Source organism: Rhinolophus sinicus, linkage group LG03 (assembly GCF_036562045.2).
Source record: "Rhinolophus sinicus isolate RSC01 linkage group LG03, ASM3656204v1, whole genome shotgun sequence".
In the NCBI taxonomy this organism is placed as follows: Eukaryota; Metazoa; Chordata; class Mammalia; order Chiroptera; family Rhinolophidae; genus Rhinolophus; species Rhinolophus sinicus.
The window spans coordinates 11,573,703-11,594,548 of NC_133753.1; the positions used below are offsets into that span (position 1 = coordinate 11,573,703).

The 20,846-nt window shown below is 50.9% G+C and overlaps 1 protein-coding gene and 2 long non-coding RNA genes across 15 annotated transcripts in view; 2 read left to right on the forward strand and 1 right to left on the reverse strand.

Moving 5' to 3' along the window:
* Positions 1-244: 244 nt before the first annotated feature.
* LOC141570512 (uncharacterized) lies at positions 245-9,102 on the forward strand. The gene is made up of 3 exons (XR_012494557.1): positions 245-347; positions 623-857; positions 8,555-9,102. It is a non-coding gene; the product is annotated as an uncharacterized LOC141570512 (long non-coding RNA).
* Positions 9,103-9,115: 13 nt separating this feature from the next.
* LOC109454394 (uncharacterized) lies at positions 9,116-15,110 on the reverse strand. 4 transcript variants are annotated; one of them, XR_012494556.1, is made up of 5 exons: positions 14,534-15,110; positions 13,090-14,428; positions 12,838-12,997; positions 10,330-11,591; positions 9,116-10,072 (listed from the first exon to the last, which is right to left on the reverse strand). It is a non-coding gene; the product is annotated as an uncharacterized LOC109454394 (long non-coding RNA). The 4 variants fall into 4 exon arrangements; XR_002138466.2 differs by having other exon boundaries at positions 9,119-10,072; positions 13,090-15,110; XR_002138467.2 differs by having other exon boundaries at positions 9,125-10,072; positions 10,330-10,636; positions 13,090-15,110.
* Positions 15,111-15,420: 310 nt separating this feature from the next.
* Positions 15,421-20,846, forward strand: part of TTC7B (tetratricopeptide repeat domain 7B) — a 238,820-nt gene continuing 233,394 nt past the window's right edge. For 3 of the 10 annotated variants that reach the window (XM_074327041.1, XM_074327049.1, XM_074327048.1), the window contains exon 1: positions 15,422-15,715. In XM_074327041.1, the coding sequence (XP_074183142.1) occupies positions 15,595-15,715 (121 nt within the window). In that variant the 5' untranslated portion in view covers positions 15,422-15,594. Of the gene's footprint in view, positions 15,716-20,846 lie in introns of all 10 variants that reach the window. The other 7 variants (XM_074327044.1, XM_074327050.1, XM_074327042.1 and 4 more) reach the window with 4 other exon arrangements.

Sequence of the window (20,846 nt, forward strand, 5' to 3'; positions counted from 1 at the left end):
CTGATATAGTCAGAGTGCTCAAAAATGGTAATAAATATTGACAGGTTACAAATATTGAGGGAGAGTCTAAGGCCAGTAATACACTGCACAGCTTGAAGGAGGGCCTGGAGCGGGGAGAGTCAGCATGACCTGAACAAGCAGGGCCTGACGGCCCTGCAGGCGGGCTGGGCAGAGAGGAAGGTCCTGGCTGATAATGAGCCACACCCCCCACCTTGAGGGTGTTGTTATTATTAGGATGAGAAGAGGGCACTGTAGGCTGATGTCAAAATTTCAACTCAACACACAGGCCCGCCTGTGCTGATCCATTTGGGATGCAGAAAAAAATACAGCGACGGGGATAAGCATTGGTGAGCAATTTTCTCTACCCGGTCAGACACAGAAGCTATGTTGAATGGCGGCCACCTGGAATTGCTATTGATTGCAACCGTTTGAGTGCAGGCTGCAGGGCTCTGGGTTAGAGCTGGGACTCGTTAAGGAGGCATTTGCACTGGCAGCTCCGACTGTATTGCCAATGTTTTATTTCTTGAGCTGAGTGGTAGCATGCATGTGTGTGTTGTAGTGTTCCTTATTCCTTTTTGCACATGGGAAAGATCTCACAATGATTTTTAAAACGACAGTGCAGGCCTCGCCCCACCAGGAAAGAGCAGCCGGTTCCTGATCACATAACCCGGAGGTGAGGAGCAGAGACACCGTAAGAGAGAGCCGCAAGCCACAGACCGGCATGCCAGCCATTCCGCTCGAACGAATTTTAAAACGTCCCCTGGACAACTGGTAAGGGAGACAGTCCGCCCTGAGCACGCTGAATGGTGAGAGGAGGCCCTGCAAGGATTAAAAGTTCAGCCCAGATGATCCCCAGGGTGAGTGAGCAGATGGAACAAAGTTCAGTGTGAGAAACTGTGTGTGCGCACTCATGCAGGCGTCAGGCCTTCAGGGACGCCTGGGCTTGGCAGGACGAGTGACCTAGAGAACTGAATCCATCCACAAGCCCACTTGGGGACTATACTGAACGTGCAGGGAGGCGGGGTGAAGAGCAGGGAGGAGATAGTAAGACCTCTGCTCATCTGACCAACACAGAAGGGTTTCCTTCCATGCTCTCCACATTCAGGGCAGTCTTGATTCTGTTCTCATCTCTCTGCCTGGGTCAGGGCTCTGGGTAGTTCTGTCAATCTCCTTGAATGCTGGCCATGTTCTCTAATATTTTCTAACCCTGATAGACATAAAAATAATTGGCCAGGTGTCCCACTCAGGTTCTTTGTTTGAAAACAACAAAAACTACCTCTGATTAAGTTAAGCAAAAAAAGGGAATTGATGACAGGAAATGGGAGAACCGCAGGACCAACGGAATAAAGAACCAGGTTTGGCAAGGGTGGGAACCTGGGCTGGCCCTTGCGTCTGGGGAACAAAAGATGGTAGATTGTTGGATCTGGGCGTTGGTGCTGAAGAGCATCTGAAGAGGCATGAGTGAGTATGTGTGTTTCTTTTGTCCTTTATCCTGTGTCCTTCCAAGCAAGACTCAGCTACCTGGGAGGAGGGTTCTAGTGCATGGGGTCCCATACCATCCTTGGCTGGAGGAAGGCTGGGCGTCTCCCTGACAGGCACTGAGTAGATCCTTGTTTGAGGTCATTCATCAAAAGCCAAGCCGGAGCATGACCAGAGGAGGGACGCTGGGCAGAGACCACCTCCGTAGCCAGTCCCTTGTGTCGCCTCCCCTGCCTTATTTTCTTGTCTGGCCTTCTTAATAATCCATCTGTCTCCCCAGCAGATCCCAAACTCCAGGAGGACGGGCATGTTTTCCTCCTCCTGTGTTTCCTTAGGAGGAGTGGGGGAAGGGGGAACTCAGCACTGTCCTGAATGCTCAGTAGCTGCTTATGGAGTTTAATTCAATGAAATCAAAGAAAAATGTTAATGTAGATCTTTTCAAAGTACGTTTTTGTATTCTAAGGGGAATTGGCAAGGATGGCATATATCAAGCCGGCTTTGTGTTTCGAGACCTCTTTGCCCTGGAACCTACTTTATGCTCATGGCCACCCCACCCCCTTGCCGGGTTGGGTGATTCCCTGTGGCATTGCAGAATAATGGAATAATTTTGCCATTTATTGGCAAGACACTGCGTCCAACAAGGGCGGTTTTATTCTGAGATAAAGTTTGAAAAGAGGCTAATAGATGCCAAATATTAATAGATTCCTTCTCTGAGGGAGAAAGGAATGCAGATTGCAGCAAAGTGGTGTTGACTTAATAAGTCTGTTGGTGCTGGAGCCCCCTGTGTTTCCGTTCACGACTTGAAAGAATGTGACTCATTGTCAGAGGTGGCATACATTCTCCCAACGGTTAGCGCACCTTACTTTCTGAGAAGTGATGAGGGAGCCACTGGAATTAGGGGCCAGACATTCTCTCTGAGAAATTCTCACTGGGGCCAACCCAGGGGTCGGACTTCACGGGGCATCACTCACAATAGCCAGAAAGTGAAACCAACCCATGTGCACAACCGAAAAATGGATGAATAAAATGTGGTATCCACACAATGGAACGTTATCCAACAATAACCTTGAATGAAATCCTGACACATGCTGCAGGGTGGAGGAAACTTGAAAACATTATGCTAAGTCAGAGAAGCCCGTTATAAAAGAGCACATCTTGTATGATTCCTTTTACAGGAAAAGGCCAGAACAAGCAAATCCATAGAGACAAAAGATCAATTAGTGTTTGCCCAGGGCTGGTTGGGGAGGGGGGTACTAGGATGGGGACAGCTAACGGGTCCCAGGTTTCTTCTGGAGTGACAAAGTGTTCTAAAATTGATTGTGGTGATGACTGCACCCTCCGTGAATATATTAACAACCACTGAATTGTATACTTTAAATTGAGACTGTGCGATTTACATCTCAGACTTGTTCTAAAAATCACACATTCTAACACACTAGTCAGATGTCATAGGTGGCCTCTCAGCGTGACAATTCCATTCAATGAAAGTTCCTTCATTCAACAACAATGGCATGCCAGCCATGGACCAGGTGACGTAGGGGATGGTGAAGTGACTGAGACCCAGTCTGGGCCTTTCTGAGACTCACAGTCTATTCAGAGAAACAAATACCCAAATGCCTCTAACAGGAGAGTGATGGCAGATGCCTGAGGTAGTAGAAGCACAGCGTGTAAAGCAAAGCGACAAAGGGGAGAACTGGAAATCCCGACTGCTCCTTTCTCTTGGGGAAGGAGATAAGCCTGCTAAAGAGGGAGGTGGGGTTCAGCAGGGATTTCCTTTATCCATCCTTTGAGGGCTCCTCAGAGACACCCCTGTTTGAATGGATGCGTGCACTGGTGAGCCCAGAGTGGCTGGGCGTCCTGAGGGTTGCATGGAGAACGAAAGCCTAGCCCACATTGCCTAAGAGTCCACAGACCACCAAACAGGGATGCCATGAGAAGCCGGCCCAGAGCCAAGGACCTGCAGAATGCGGCAGAGCATATCACAGGCGCTGATTTGAGTGCTTAGGATGGTAAGTGCCTCGGGACTGCCATGTCCTGCTTTGGCTCTTTCCAGATGTGCTCCTCAAACCCCCGTGTGTGGGCAGAGGCTTCGTGGGCCTGTCCACGTGGATGTGCGTGCAGGGCTGTATGGCAGCTGATCGTTTAAACCAGGTCAGGGAGGAGATGACAGGCCCACAGCCCGTCCCTGAGGCCTGTCTGTGGAACACCTGGCTCTGCACCCCTCGCACACACATACTTTTAGAAGCCTTTCCCTCTTCCTCCACTCTCTTGTCCAAGTATCCGAGAGCAATTTACTCGGTCAAGCCCTGTTCCCAAGAAAGGTTGTGATCCTGGGTCCCCAACTGTGCACCAGAGCCTCCCACACGGGGTGAAACCCCACTAGAAGGGCCCCTCAGCCACTCCAGGGTGGCAACACCCCCCACCCCGTCCCCAGGCTCAGCCCATGAGCCCCTTCTAACACACACACAGCTGCAAGGGCTCCTCCCCGGGAACCTGTTGCTCAGTCAGAGGTATAAATGGAAGAGTCGTGCTGGAGGTGGTGGATGGGTGTTTTAAGCTTGATCTATCATTGGAAAAAGAAGTCCATCACTAGTTAATACAGTACTTTAGCTGAAGGACTTAGCTTTTTGGGCTCGAGGCCAGGGAGCACACTGGGACTTCCCAGTGAAGCCGGAGAAACTGCCCATGATGACAGTGAGATGGTTTAATTTTTCCCTCCCAATCCCACCTCCCCTTCCATGGGGAAAAAAGCCCAAGGTTCTTGAGTGAAATGCTCAGAAAGCAGCAAAGGGAAAAAAGCCAGATGCAGGAACACCCGCCCGCTCATTCATGATTCCCGTGACCCTTGGTAACCCCGTGAGGAGCTGGAGGCCTCCGGCCAGCTATGTGACTCACTTCCCTCTGCACAATTTGTTACTCGGTCTGAGGGACAGAGGTGCTGTGGCACCTCTCCCTGCTCTCCTGTCGTACCCTCTGCCTGGGTGCCTGCACCCTCTCTTGCCCCACCAGTGCCTGGCCCTGCATCAGGAAGCTGTCCCTCAGTCCTGCTCTCCGTCACAAGCCACAGAAACCAACCCTGTCTGGTTTAGGCAGAAATGCGTTAATCTCAGGTAGTTCACAGCCACCTGATGGGACCCAGCTGGGAGCTGGGTAGCCAGCGACGAGGCTGAAAATCTTCCTCTCGGCTGGTCTAGCAGGAGAGAGAGCACACACCACTGCTGGGCTTGGACACCCATGGGCACCCGCACCAACTCCACCGATACCTGCCAGGACAACCTCGACCCAGTGGGGATGCATCTGTCCCTGAGCTCTAAGGGGCGTCTGCCCAGCTGAGCTGAGGATGCCCGCCCTTCATGGCAGCCACAAGGGAGTCTGGCACTGGAAGTGCCTGGCATTTTCACCTTCTCCAGTGCGAGGAAGTTTGTGCCTGATCAGCAGGGGCATTCTCCAAATACAGAAAAGGAGATACAGATCCCAGGTAGCCACAAAACAGGACAGATGGCCATTCTGCCTCCCACGAGTGCGGGCATCTCATTTCACTCTTTCTGCTCTCTGCCTTCCCTGACCAGCATGACCTCTGATTTGATAATCATTATTCAGGTCATCATGGCCGAGTCAGCCATTCAACCCGCATTTGTTGAGGTCCCAGGCCAAGTATAAGGCTCCCAGTTCCTTGGGAAACTCCTTAGAACAGTGTCCTGCATGAAGCATTTAGGACTGTTGACCCCTGGGCAAAAGGGTCAGCTTCCCTGGACTGCAGCAAAACAGAGGCTGTCACACAAGGTCATCTTTTAAAGGATGTCCTTTTACTTCTTGAAAAAGAAATCTGGGTGGGGTGAGGACCAGTGATTATGTGTCATGCTCCTTGAGCAGCAGAAATAGTCAAACCATCCAGTCCATTGTAGTTCATCAAAAAATAAAACACCTTCCTAGAATAGACACTGCTGTCGGCATCTTTCTGCTGACCACAGGCTATTCTAGGCAGTAGTTTGAAAATGAAACTGACTTATTTAAAGCTTGCAACAGGAGGCACAAAGGTTGACTTGACTGCCTTGCTGGGGGGAGAGCCCTGGGCTGTTGATGGAGGAATATTTTTCCTGTGAGTCCCCAAATGATGTAGATGATGTTGGATCTGCCGGCAGTTTCTGGGTGTGGGCCAGGATCGTGTCCCGTGAGACCGAAGAATGGAAACACGGACCCAGGAGAGACAAAGCGTTTTAAAAAGAGGATAGTTTATGGAAAGCAAAGAGTCACAGCTCCCGAGACGGAGGGGGTCCCAAATGGGGGGTGCCCCATGACTGAGGCAAAAGCTCTTACTTTTATACCTGTTTGGGGAAGGGGAGCTGTTTGAAGAAGGGAACTGTTTGAAGAAGGGAACTGGCACCTTCTAATGAAATTCATCTACCAGGTTTGTTCTGCTTGCCCATCCTGAAGGAATTAGCAAAATAACCCTGTCTTCTCATATCTGCTGCATCTGTCAGGCCAAAAGGAATTTTATGATTAACCTCAAGGCCTTGTTACATTATGTCCTGGAGCGAAGGAGTGATTTCAAAACCTGGAGTTTTAGGATACGGCTGTCTTTGTTTATTCCACCAGGGACGTCCCTGTCTACCTAGGGACATGCTAGCTCTCCTGTATCACTATGACCCAAGGTCATGAGGGAGAGTCCCCTGAGGTAGCAGTAGTGGCCTGAAAGCTTAGTTCTCTTGTCCCCACTGTCCCACTGACTGGCCTCAGGACCCTGGACAAGTCACTAGGGTCTCAGTTTCCTTATCTGTAAAACAAAGCTGAACCCTTTAGGAGTGCTTGGGTGATGTGAAAAGTAATATAAATGGAGCCACTGCAATATAGAGTTGGAGCTGCCATCCCAGAGGAACTGTCTTACTCGTCTTATTCCTCAAAACTTTGGAATGTTTAAACTGGACAAAATAACCTTTGGACTGGGCCAAAAGCAGCATTGTACTCCAAACAACTGTTTGCAAAGCTAACAGGAAAGCAGACATCCTGACTACTAGACTGAAAAATGAAGCTATTTCTTTAGAATTAGCACCACCGTGTATAGTTTCAGAATAACTTACCTTATTAACACCAATAGAAATTCCTTTCTTCTGTTCATGTCATTGTTCCCCTTCCCTTTCTTGTTGAAACTCTTTGCCTTAACCCTCTCATCGGAACACCGTTTGGATTTCTGCCTGAATTAGTGCTTCCCAAATAGCAATTCATTTGAATTGCAAATAAATGTTTGTTGCCTCTTACTGTCACCTTTTATTTTTAGGTGGACACTGGCAACTAACAGGGATCCCCCGGGTCAGCTAGGAGGGGTTTGCTATCAGAAAGCAAGGGCTGGGGAGTCTCCTGCAACCTGAAGACGGGAAGGCAGCTGGGCCTCAGGAACGCTGGGAAAGCGATCTTTCCTTCAACTAATGTTTACTGAGCTGCCACTATGTACGTCAGGCTATGGTCAAGGCCTTGGAGATCCAGGGATGAACAAACCCACAGGATCTTTGCTCTCAAGGAGCTAACGCGGAACCAGTAAGCAGATCTGTGTGATAGCACTGAAGATGACACCTGCAGTGAAGACACTGCAGCAGGCTAATGTGACACAGTGTAACTGGAGGAGGGGCCATGTTTGAGCATCACTCTGGGGAAATGACATTTAAGGACATTCCTAATTGTCAGGAACGAGGCAGAATGTGAAAGATAGGGGCAAGAGTTCCAGGCAGAAGGACTAGCATGCCAAAGCCTCAGGTGGGACCGTGCAATGCACGCTTGAAGACCGGTGTGCTTGGAGTCCCAGGAGCCAGAGCAGGTGACCTGAGTTGAGTCTGAGAGGGAGGTTAGGGGGCTGGTGGTGCAGGGACTGGGGGCATCTTAGATTGGAGTCTTTCTCCACCTCCCACCTCTGGACCTGTGTGTCTGTTTCACTCTTCTTCTTTCTATAGCTTGGCTTCCTCTGCTCCCCAGGCCACCTGGCAGAACAGGGCTGCCCTTGAGTACAAAGTTTACCCTTAGGGTCTAGTGGCTTTACGGGGACCATTTCAATCAACTTCCAGGAAAAGACTCGTCACAAATGCATCTCTGGTCCAATTACCTGTAGCCAAAACCAGGGTAGCTGCTGGGCACCCTGGTGAGACCCAGGAGGTCCATGGAAAGAACAGGGTCCCCTGACGCGGTCTCAAAGGCTGCAGCGAGTTGATTTAAACCAGTCGTTCTCAAACTTGAGAGAGCATCAGAATCACGCGAAGGGCTTGTGAAAACACACGTGGCTGGGCCCCACCTCAGAGTTTCTGGTTCAGTAGATCTGGAGGGGTACAGACTTGCATTTCTACTGCGTTTCCCCGAAAATAAGACCTAGTCGGACCATCCGCTCTAATGCATCTTTTGGAGTAAAAATTAATATAAGACCCGGTATTATATTATTATGTTATATTATATTACATTATATTATATCATATTAATTATATTATAATGTTACATTACATTACATTACATTACATTACATTACATTACATTACATTACATTATATTATATTATATGACCCGGTCTTATACTAAAATAAGACTGGGTCTTATATTAATTTTTGCTCCAAAAGATGCATTAGAGCTGATTGTCCGGTTAGGTCTTATTTTCAGGGAAACGTGCTGATGATACTTTAAATGGGTAGTTTCTGAAAGTGGGGCCCACACCCCTGGCCCTGCCAGTTTCTTCAACCTCCGGGTTCCAGATTCAGAAGGAGAATGTAGCATGAGGCCCAAAGTGTGCGACCGGTATTCCGGATCCCTCTGTACATCAGGGTTTCAGAATCACAGTTTTAAAATCTTTCAAAACGTCAGAAATGTCTTTGTTCCCAACTTTGAATGTCACCATGGGGGAAATAAAAGGTGACTAGCCAATGGACTTTGCTCAGTGTCCTAAATGGTTAGTGGTTAATCAGTGTGTTTCACTGGATTAAAACAAAACCAACCAACCTTCCACTTCCACCAAAGAAAAGGAGGTTTCCCCCAGAATAAGTAAACCCAGTCTCTGGAGTGGATAAGAGGTCTTTTCTCTGTGCGTTTTTATTTCTCCCTGCAGGAGACCGGGTCCGACTCTTTGCGTGGCTCATTGCTCGGGGTCAATGCTGGGAGAAAGTTTGGGGACTTACCTTCCCAGCCCGAGCTCCCGCCCGGGGATGCTACCCACCCGCCGGGCTGCCAGCGCTGAAGTCTTGCCAGGTCCACCAATGAAACGCCGAGGAACTCCATGACCTCATCGGAAGGCTCTTTCATTGGCTGCCGCTGCCTTTAGAGCTCCGGAAAGCTGCGCGGGCCTCACCCTGATTTCCTAACCGGGTCTGCAAGCCTGGCGGGCTTCTCTTCAAACAGATCCCTCAGGAGGAAATTCTGCTCTCTGACAAAAACTTGAGTGTTCTTTTTAAACAACCAAAGAACTGGTTTCCTGCGCTGACCTTAACTGACGTGCTGGCGGTTGGCCGGTGCCTTCATCTTCCTCCTTCCTTTCCTAAGTACCTGACACACCACACTTATTTCCCACTTATTCTAATCATGTATTTTAACGAGTTTTGTCTTGCTTCTCAGTGGATAAATTTCTCAAGCCCCGTTACTGCAGAATGCTAGTGATCATTTCCCACACAACCATTGAACGTGAGATTTAATTAACTGACCCCCAGAGAGGGGACATGACTTTCACAAAGTCACACAGCAAATTCGTTACAGAGATGAAAATCAGATCCAAGGCTCCTAACTCCAACCAAGTTCAGTGTTGCATACCTTCTCCCCCTCCGAACCCCTAATCTGAGCTGCCTAAGAGCTGAGAAGGGTGCTGCAATCCAGGAACCTCCGCTTGTGGGAGAACCCACATACCAATAAGGGATAACGGGTTTCCTCACATTCTGGCAGCTGCTTAGGTCTCACTTTGACAGCAGAGGGTCATGGATGGGAGCCCAGGAGCCTCCTAGAGCAGGGCTCTCATTTTGCAACTGAGGAAATTGCAAGGGACCTAGTCATAAGCCAGCTGGTGATGGGTAGAGGCAGAACTTGACCCAGGCCTCCGCCCTTGTCATCCAGTGATGACCCCCAAATGCCAAAGGAACGGAATGCCCACGAGTCCCAAGGGAAAGGTCCACGAAGTCAGCATGGTTATCGGACTGCAAGCATCTGGGGGTAGGATTTGGGGGTAAGAAAACAATCAGAAGTGTTCATGCTTCTCTGACTGGCCAGAAGGTCAGACCAGCCCTCATCCCAACCTCTCTGACCAGCAGGTGCTTTGTTACAGGAAAGGAGACCAAGGTTGGAGGTTTTCTCATCTGACGGTGGGGTGGTCGGGGCTTGATGTGTGTGAATGCTGGAACCTTATTTTGAGTCCAGGGTTTTTGAAAACTCAGGACCACTCTGTTAGATGATGGGAGTTGGCGAGCATATTAGACCTCAAATCCTTTTTGAAGGCTTGGCTCAGGGGTTACCTCCTCCAGAAAGGCTTCCTGGAGCACCCAGATGGGTCAAGGTTTCCTCTACTCCCTTGGTGCTCATCTGAATCCAGCTGCAGAGCTGTTGTTCACTTCTTTGTTCCTTTTCCCAACTAGACTGTGAGTTCCTTGAGAAATGAGATCACATTTTATACAATGTTGTATCTCCAGGGCCTAACACTGGCACATAGTAGATGCTCAATAAATGTTTGTTGAATTGAACTTGGTAACCTTGCATGCAATTCCAAACAGAAACAGATTCAGTTTATATGAGGCTCATTCACACAGAATGAGAATTACCTTTTCTTTTTATTAGTAAAGTGTTTTACTAACAAATTGTTAGTAAACTGTTTGCTAACACAACAACCAGATCTCTTGTGCTTACCTAGTTCCTGATTGCCCTTTGAAATTCCAGATGTGTGAACCACTGCATTATTCAAATCAGACCACTGCATGTATTTTCTTCTGTGTCTGGCCTCCCAGGAAACTCAGAAATCAGCCTAGTCACACTCGTAGGAACAGTCTCCTCTCTTGTAGCAGGTACAATACTCTCCCCTGTATCCATATAGTTTCTGATCTTTGTTGTTCATTCACATGTATAAATGCATATTTTATCACAAGCCACTCCGTGCGTTTATGAAGGAAAGTAGGACAGGAGGTATATAAGGTAACAGGAAAGTGTCCCCAGAACTCTGAGTGGAAAACAAAAAAACACTCATGAAGATAAGGGATTCCTTCCACACAGGCTTAAATCAAAAACCAACTTGATTTGTTGTGTGGTGTCCAAAGCCTATGCAAAGTCGGCTTGCATGGAGATGAGAGCTGAACATTCGCAGAGTTGGTCCAGCCTTGTCCTAGGCAGGAGGACGCAGGTCTAGGACATGTGAATATTCTAAGCCCTGGAATGGTGGGCTCAGGAATGGGACCAAGACAGCTCACAGAGCTTTCCCAGGGCCTGGATAATGAATTTCTTGAGACTTTCCTCTCTCGGGTTCCAAGTCCATGTTCACCAAGCAACCTCCTAACAACCACTTCAGCTTCGTATGCACCCTGACACTGGGAACGGGGTCTGTGGGTATGGGATGCTGGGGGGATGGTTCTCATCGCACACGAACGTTGGCGTGGAGTGTAAACAATGCTCTGATGGGCTTCCTTAGCGGGAGTAGGTGGAGTACCCTGGAGCACCCACGCGTTTCTGGGCTTTCGGAGCTGAAGGACACGCTAGGAACATGGTTTCTACATGTGGATCATGCTATGCCCAGGCTTGCCTTGGCCGGCCAGCCAGCCTCCTACATTTGGCTGTCTCTCTCAAATGGCAACAGATGGTTAAGTTAGAAACATCAGCTTTAGTGCCTGCGGCTGAGTTGCTCAGTGAGGTTCCCACTGGTTTGTCCCTACAGTGGGAACCATGGCTTCAGATAGTAGCAGGTGGTCCTTGGGAAGAAAGTCAGGGGACCCCCGGTATTTCAAGGGGGGGGGGAGGGGCACAGAGCCATCTTGAGTCATCCTCAGAAACCCTGCTCCAAACAACAGTACTGGTGCAGCTTTTACAGACAGCAGCCTTGTTCATAACAGCAAACCCTGGCACTGGAGATATAAACCTGGGTGATGGATAATTCAAGTGTGGTAGAATCACACCAGGGAGTACTACACACGAGAAAAAAAAAAGGAACCACAGTTACAAGCAACAAGGACAAATTCAAGAATATAACAAGCAAAAAAGCAAGTTACAGAGCATGGTGCCGTTTTCAGACAGCGTGAAGCCAAACAATATCATGTATAGGGTTCTACATCACACTCATATTACAATAGGCGGCACAAGGTGAGTTTGGTGATAAAACCACTTTTTTAAAAAGCAAGGAAAGGTGTCATAAACACAAAAAACAAGCTGCTGGTTAACTCGGGGTCGTTGGTCGGTTCCCTGGTGTTCATTTTATTACTTTATTACATAGGTGCCTCTTGATCATATGTGTTTTTGTAGGTATCAAATATTCCGTAATTAAAAGCCGTCCAAAGGCACTGCAGCTACCATTCCTCCAGCCCCAGGCCTGCAAGCTGTGCTGTGGCTTCCAGGTGCCTCATGAGCTGTGCCTGCCCATAGGGCCAGCTGCTCCTGGCTCCTACCTCCCGGGCTCCATGGCTCAGGCAGCCAGATGACACGGCTGCTGCTCCTCATGGCGAGGCCAAAGGGTAAAAGTGACTGTTGTGTTAGCATACTGACACTCTGTGCTTTCCTACTTCGGGATTTCTATCTCCCTCTTAAATCTGACCCATCTGCTTCAGCAAGCTGACTCTCATTTCTCTGTGGGCCTGTCCGCTGGGACGCTCAGGCCTGGAACACACCTGTCCAATCCAGCTCCCCCCCACCTTTCTGCTACACATTCATCCAGTCAACAAATGTTTACTGAGCACCTACTACATGCCAGGCACTGTTCTCAGTGCTGGGGATGCAGCAGCAAACAAAAGCACACAAAAATCCCTGCCCTCAGGGAGTGTCATTCTAGTGAGGGGAGACAGACAATAAATACTAAATTAATAAACATAAATCAGGTGAAAACCATAGCAGGGTAAGAGGATGGGGAGTGAGGGGATGTCAGGGGGTGGGTTTGGATAGGGTGGTGAGGGAAGACCTCTGAGAAGGTGACCTTGAGGCAGAGACCCGAAGCAAGGAAGGGAGGACCACGTGGATATCTGGGGAAGATCATTCCAGGCTGAGCTGTGTCTGTTTCACCTGGAGCTCCCCACGCTACCACCACCTGGCCCACAGTTTCTCTCAAGCCCTCTCCCCCTCTACTCACCTCGTCCGCTTTCTCCTTATAAAGGGAACCTAGGCCTTTGGAGAAAAAGGAACGGGAGGTGTCCCAACCACGAAGGCAACCCCATTTGCACTGACCTTTGCTCTGGTCCTATAGCTTGGTCCCAGTGCTCCTGGCAGGAATTAACCTGGAATCAGACTTTCGGAGCCATCTTTCCCTCAGCTTCTCTCCTGCGGGCATGGCCAGGCCTGAAGGCTGTGATTTTTCACATCCTTGTCAAACCTGTAATACCAATGCCTGGAAAAAAGATGTTGGCTTAATTACTACTGTTAGCACAAATGACTTCCTACTCCTGAATTTTCCTGAGTGTCACCTGCAGGTAAGCTCACCTGGAAAATAATTTTGGGAGCTTCTCATACAATCACTTGTACATTTCTGTGACGGTTGTGGCAGCTCCCAGAGCAGCCCCGGCAATGGATGAGGACCAAAACCTCGCAGATACGGGAATGAGCCCAGAGACTGAAAAGCCCTGCTTTCTGGCTCCACACAGTGAAGGCCCAGAACATTCCTTCTTTGCTGGATCAGGCTGACAATGTTTGTCAGATTTTGCTCTCAACCCTTGTATCCCAGCAACCTCAGCGCTCAAGCAAATGGTCTGAAGTGAACTCTGGTAGGTGTCGGCCACTTCCATAGTGGTCTGCAGGGAAGGTGGAAGCCTCAAATGTAGTCACTTGTATTTATTATTGTGTTACAGCCTGAAGAAAAACATTTGCAGGTTGATTCTAGACCTTGGCGATTCATCCATTCATTCTTTCATTCACTTTCTCATTCAAGCTCCTGCAGTTTGTCAGGCCCTACGCTGGGTGGAAGGGGTACACAGACACAGAATGACAGCTCACATTTATTGCACTCTTACAATACACCAACACTATTCTGGTGCTTTGCGCATACTTCCTCATTTAATTCTCAACCAACTCTGTGGGGTAGGCATTACAGCTGAGGAGCTGTAGGTATGCAAGGCATGCAGAGGTTAAATGCCTCTGCCCAGACAGCACATGATGAGTCAGGGTTCATGCCCTGCTTTGCCCTCATGAAAACACAGGCCTTGGCTTAAAACTTACCAGCTAGGGGGGCAGAGAGATAGAGACCAGTAATTTTCACTACAGTGTGGCAACTGAGGCAGTATAAACATCAGTCATTATTGCAGCAAAGTTTGCTATTAGAAGTCCTGTCACAGAGGAAATACCACAACTATGGTATCACATGGGTCTGTCAGATATTGAGCTAAGACTTCCCGATGACCTTTGGCCTGAGTCTCAGAGAATGAACAGGAATTTCCCTCCTGGACCAGAGAGGAGAGAACATTCCAGGCAAACATCTAGATAGCCAGAGCTCTATGCTAGAGTTGAGAGGACAATATGAGGGTTTGGGAGAAAGGGAAATAGATCCTGTGGAGATTCCTTCTATTTCCCTTTCAATTCGTGCTTGGGGTCCCCTGTTGAAACTTTAATATTCTATTTGCCCCTTCCTTGGGCTGTCTGCAGCGTCTGAGGCCGGGCAGTTCAACTTCCATCACCTTGCAGGGTGGTGGGGCTTCCTGCAGGCTCTGCTGGTCGCTTTAGAAACCATCTCCTGATCTCTCCTCACATCTCTGAATGTGTGAATTCCAGCTTCCTCATTGGTAAACTGGGGATCACAACATCTGTTCTCCCCAAGAATAGCCCAGGGCTGCTGAGGGGATGAGAGACCAACCTGCATTTGAGATCTCTTGGAAAGCTGGAGGAAGGTATCTAGAAGGGATTATGCTGATGATAACTTCGTGTTTCCTCATACCTGGTGTTCCAGACTGTCGGCTCCATCCTCCAATGGATGTAAGCTCTACCAAGGCAGGAATGTGGTCTATCACTGGCACCCAGAACATTGCGTAGCACATAGTAGGTAATCACTACATAGTTATTGAATAACTAAAAGAACGCACTGACTGGACAACTGCCCCCAACTGGTAATCTCAAGGTCAAGACAAGGAAACCCCACCGGTGACTTTGCATCCTTCTCAGAAGGCAAGGAAGCTGGCATCTGAGCTGGAAGCAGTCTTCACTTGGCTCAGTTCAACTCAACAGACATTTATGGAGCCCCTGGGCAGTGCCCTGCCTGCCTGGGATGGATGACTCTAGCCCACCTCGGGCTGGGTGGCCCTTATGGCTGCCAGGGGCAGACGGGGGCCTACGAAGGGTCACAGGCCAACCCAGGCCCAGAGGGATCTACTGGCAACCTGATATAGCAGGACAAGCTCAGGCAGGCTTGCCCCTCACATCCACCTCATACCACACTCCAGGCCACTAAGTCCTGCCAGGCTGGTGACCTGTCCCTGCCCTCTCTAGGCCCTATTCCTGAGGATCTGCCCTGCTCCTACCCCCAGTCTCTCCCTCTAGCCTCCCCCAACCCCTGCCCCCGTCTGCCCTGACCCCTACCCCCACTACCGCGCCCTTCCTCACCTCCCTCCACTACCTTCGGATCCCTCACACCTTCCACCCCAGCCCCCCTCCAGGTCCCGCTCCTCGGCCTCCTTCATCCTCCCTGATCGCCCCCGCACCTCACCCTTCCTCGCGCCCGCTCCCGGGCCCCGCCCCGGGTCCCGACCCCAGCCCGCGCTGCGGCTCCGGCCCTGGCCGGCAGGGGCCGCTCCTCGCGGCGCCTGGGGCCCCGCCGCCCGCCGCCGCCCGCCTCCCCGCCCCTTCCCCAGCCGGCGCTCCCGTTACGCCGCGGAGCCGGGAGCTGGAGCCCGAGCCCGCGGCGGCAGCGGGAGGCGGCGACCGGGGCGCTCGGGCGGCGGCGGCGGGGCTGCGGGGCCTGCGGGGCCTGCAGGCGGGCGGGCCGGGCCCGGCCAGGCCGCGATGGCGACCAAGAAGGCGGGCTCGCGGCTCGAGACGGAGATCGAGCGCTGCCGCTCCGAGTGCCAGTGGGGGCGGACCCCCGAGCCCGCCAAGCAGCTGCCCGCCAAGCTCATCGCCAACGGTACGCGCCGGGCGCGCCGGCCGGGGCTGCGGGGGGCGCCGCGGCCTCCGCCGGGCCCCCGAGGCGCGGGGCGCGGGGCGCGGGGCGCGGGCAGGGGCGCGGCTGGGCCGCGAGGGCTCCGCGGCGGGGATGTGCGAGGAGCCAGGGCCTTGGGAGCCTGGGGTCCCGGGAGTCACACGGTCGGGCGTCAGGCGGGCGAGGACTTGTGCCTGGCCTGCCTGAGTCAGGCGTGCAGAGCGGCTTCTGTGGAGTCAGGTGTAGGGGATTTCAAGGAGTCGGATGCTGTACCGGGGTCCCAGGGGGTCAGGGGCCGGTCTTGGGGTTCTAAGAAGTTGGAGGTGATGGGGGAAGGTGCTTCCTGAGCACATGGGTGTGAGTGTATGGGGGATTCCAGGGTGTGTGTATAGAGTACTCAAGGCGACGGGATGTATTTATAGGGGTCCTGCGAATGGGGTGTTGCACAGATACCCCTGGGAAACATGGTTTGTAAACATATGGCTTTGAGGGGCTCCAGGTGGAAGCTCAGGCTTGGCGTGTGTGTGGGGTGGTGGTGGAAGGCAGGTTGAGATACTGGAGTGTGCCCTGGGGTTCAAAGAGTGGGATATCCAAGCTGTGGATCTAGGGAGGTCAGGTTTGGGAATTCAGAGGAAATAGGAGAGTCCGGCAGGACAGTATTGTAGAGAGAGGTGGGACTATGGTTGAAGAATGTTGAGCAGCAGCGTTGGGTGGGTGAGGGGCTTGGTGCTTAGAGGAGGAGAGGGTCTGAGGGAGCCACTGATACTTGGACTTCGTCTATGATCTTGTTGACTGAATTGGTTGTTGTTCCCAATCGAATCACAATTGCATCCGAAAATCCCATTTGGGAGCACAGTTCCACGTGGCCTTATTTGTTTTGGAAGCAAGTATTGCTAATATTTGCTTGTCTTTTAGTACCCGCCAAAACCACAGGCACCAGTGGACTGGTGAGAGGGCAGAGGTTTTGTCTTATTTCATCTCTGGCTTCCTGAGTCTGGGTGAGCACATGTTGGCTGAATGAATGAATGAATGAATGAATGACACTGCTCTAAGAGAGGACATGTGCACTATTTTCAACCTTCTGACCTCAACTACCCAGAAGTAGGGATGTCAGGTGTCATCTTCAAGAATGGATTATATTTGTGCCTTTTATGGTATGCATGCCTTGAAATAAGGACGCCGTTATGTGCACTCTCAACTGTGGTGCCTTGCTTTGGGCGGGTATTTCCTGGGCTAATGCGAGTGCCATGATTTTGCCAGGGGTATTGGAGGAAGCGTGGACCTATCTGGGCTCAGTGTGGTGGAAATGGACTTAACTGAGAAGAACTCAGTTAAGTTTGCATTTGAGCAAAAGGTGTTCAGTCTCATGGGCCCCCACATAGGCTTGACCCTATCCTCCCCGTGCAGCTCACCAGCTCGTCCCTTTGCTTCTCCTCTTCTTACCTGCAGCATTTTCTCATTTCTTCTTGGAGTCGGACAGTCCTTGGAATTGGGTCTACTTTGTTACTTCCCAGTTCCATGGGCATATACTAACTTCAGAGCAGGTTGAAGTTAGGATTCACTGGGTTGATTTGTGAGCCCCCTGGTTCTTTCCTTCAGAACCACTTGTTTCCGGCTTTATTGACTCATTCATTCAACTAGTATTTGCATGCCCACTTGTGCCAGGCAAAGCCAGTGGTGAGCAGCACTGACCAATGTCCTATTCTTAGGCACTTACCCTCCTCTGAGGAGACAGATAATAAGCAAATATGGAAATCAATGCTTGGGACAGCTTCAGAGAGTAAGTGATGTAAAGAAAACAGACAAGGTAATGTGATTGGGAATGGCGGGGAGGGGAAGAGGGGCAACTCAAATTACAGTGGTCGCTGGAATGAGAGGGGAGATGGGCTTTTGGTGGCATGGGCCCGTCTTACTCACCGTCGAGGCCTCCCTCGGCTCGGCTCCCTGCCCAGGGCCCGGTCCCTGTGGCCTAAGCCACAGTCATTAATGGAGCTTGGGGGGGTGCGGGGAGTGGGTTGTGCGGGGCATGCTTGAGGGGCTTGCTGCCTGAGGAGGAGGAGCCACAGGTCTGTTTTGGGAAACTCATGAGAGGTCGATTTCTGCCTCGGAACCCACATGGTGAACAGCAGCCATGAATGGCAACTGGCCACCCAGACTTGCAAAGGTCAAAGAGATAAAATAAAATAAAAAATAGAGCAAAGAAAAAGATGAAACAAAACCAGAATTATTGTGGCTCTCTTGGGGGTTCAGAGACGTGTTTCAAGGAGAATCCTTCTCTTCCTTTGGCTGATGGGTTCTCCCTTCGGTCGGTGGGGGGGACTTCCTCCTGGCTTTGGGAGCATCCGCTTCCCTTTAGGCCTTCATGGGTGCACTGGACCTCAAGTTCTGGGCAGATTTGGCAAAATTCTTAAGCTAAAGCATTTGCTGCTTAGAATAAGGAAAGCGAGGTAATGTCATGTTTGTCAGACTAAGACAGTTCCCGTGGAGGCAGCCATAGGCAGAAGAGAGCACAGTCTTTAGAACTAGCCAGACCGGTGCCTGAGTCCTACCCCTGCCACTTCTAACTCAGTGTCCTTGGCCAAATCCCTTAACTACCCTGAGCCTCAGTTTCCTCATCTAAGAATGGGGATTAAAGGACTAACCTTGCACAGGTTGTTATGAAGATCAGAGGAGCTAATGACTCCTAGGCCGAGCCACAGAGCCTGACACCTTAGGAGGCAGGCCATTCATTCATTCATTCATTCCATAGATATTGAGTTCTTGCAATGTGCTAGCCACTGTTTAGGCACTGGGAATATATCTGAGAACCAAACAGACGAAGATAGCAAACATCCCTGCCTTTGCGAGGCCCACATTCTAGTGAGGAAAGGGCAGGGAGACAGATAAATAAGCTCATTAAGTAAAATTTACAGGATGTCAGATGGTGAGAGGGGAAGAGGGAAAGGTGCTTTGGGAGTGGGGGAGTGGCTGGAGAAGGCCTCGTGGGAAGGCAGCCTCCGAGATGAGGCCTAAGGTGGGGGAGAAGCGTGTTCAGGGAGGGACTTCGAGGGCAGAGGCCTGATGAGGGCGGATGGGTGGGGCCAGATCACGTGGGGCCTCGTGGGTCATGGGTAAGGCTTGGCTTTTCTCCGCATGAGATGGTGCCACGGGAGGGTTCTGGGCAGAGGAATCCCTCATTTTCAATGCTCCCACTTGCCCTGGGCCTCCCCACCCTGCAGCATTCGCTTATGGGAAGTGGGCCTGCCCGTGGCTCCTCCTTAAGGGCTCTTAGTGGACCTTTTCAGAGCTCGCTGCTTCAGCCTGACTACTCTGAGATAAGTTGGTTCAGACAGGTTTGCCAAGGGGTGGGTACGTAGAAAAGGGCAAAGGCCAAGTGGTAAACAGAACTCAGAAATCCGTTTTCTGCCTCATATTTCACCGTAGTCAGCATTTAATCACTCCATCTCAGAAAACTAAGTGTGTGGCAACTAGATACCAGGGTCCGGTGAGTCCCAGCCAAGGGCGTGATCACACAAGTCAAGGGTGGGAGAAAATGCCACTCGAGTCTAGGCTGTTGCTGCCTGAGGTGTGGTCTGGGGACGGGCAGAGTGGGTATCATCGGGGGCATGTGAGGAATGCAGACTCTCGGGCCCCACCCCAGACCTGCAGGGTCAGACTCTGCATCTTGACAAGGCGTCCAGGGTGTTTGTGGGCACAGGGGGGTCTGAGGTGCCCTGTCCTGGAGCTGAGGCGGCAGCCCAAGGGGGTCGGGTAAAGGTGGATAACCACGCACTGGCTTCTTGTTGGCTCACAGGTAAGTCCTGACCCTGGGAGGGCAGTCCCTGCTGCCCTCTGTCCCCGGAATGTCACCCTCCAGCCTTCCAGTGGCAAGGTTCACTGCTGTGTGAGGAAGTACAGTAATCTGGCTCCTGGGCCTCAATTGAGACTCTACATATGGCTGGGTGACCTCGACTCAGTTACCTAATGGCTCAGGGCCTGCATTTCCTCATTGGTAAGATAGGGTTAATAATACACTATCAGGGTGGCTGGGAGGATGAAAAGAGGTGATCTATGGACATTTCGGTACACGTAAAATGCCGGTGCCCACTTTCTCCAGCTGACTCAGTGTAAGCCTGGGCAAGGCAGGCCAAATCCTAGATATCACCTGGTTGGGAGAAAAAGAGAGTGGCAGACCTAGAAAGGACACACCTGAGCTCAGGCCTGGACTCCCACGTATTTCAATGACAGAAACAGGCATTTCGGAGGCCTGTGTCAGCCCAATGGACAGCCACTCCCTTTCTGAGGCAGTGTCTGTTTCTTCTCCCTCCCCCAGTCTGTTAATCTTCTTAGGCACGACCTCAGTTATGGAGCTCACTTAGAATAATTGGGCCCCAGATGGTAGTTTTTCCTTGAAGGGATCATCACCTTTCTGATTAGGTGTGGTTTTGAGACATTTTAATTACCTCTTGGCAATGGGTAGGTAAAGCAACGATGCCTGAAACAAAGATTATTTCTGGGGCAAAGTTTGGTTACAAAATGGATCTTGACCACTGAGTGGGAGTAAAGTTCTTGCATTTGCCAGCAGCTGATATTCCGATGACACTGTTGCCTCCAGCCCCGTGGCTTCCCCTTCTGGAGGCAGGCTGGGTTCTGGGACTGCTCCCCAGTGTCATCAGGCCTCTGGAGTCTTTCCTAAGAGGGGGAAGTTAGTGGACAGGGGGACCTCCTGGCTGGCCCCAGGGTCTTCTTTGAAAACAAGACCGAAGTTTAACTGAGAGTCTGCTATGGGGTGCGAAGACGGCACTGTTGTTTAGAATAGGTTCTTTGGACATTTCCGGGGTACAGCAGACTCCTGGGAGTCAAACTGAGCTCAGTGGGGAAGGACACCCGTGAGACCTTGATGGCTCTCCATTCTGGCCTTCCCAAGGGCAGCCGTCTTGCTTTCAAACACTCTGTCCTATTGCCCTCTGAAGGACATGCTTTTGTGGCAGACCATATGTCCTGATTTTTGGATTCAAAAGATTCCCTTATTCAACAATAACATACGGATGGCTCTGAGCTAGGCTGTGGGTCTCATAGCTAGTACAGCACAGTCAGGGCAGAAAGACCTGTTTGCACCCAGTGGGGCCAGGACTGT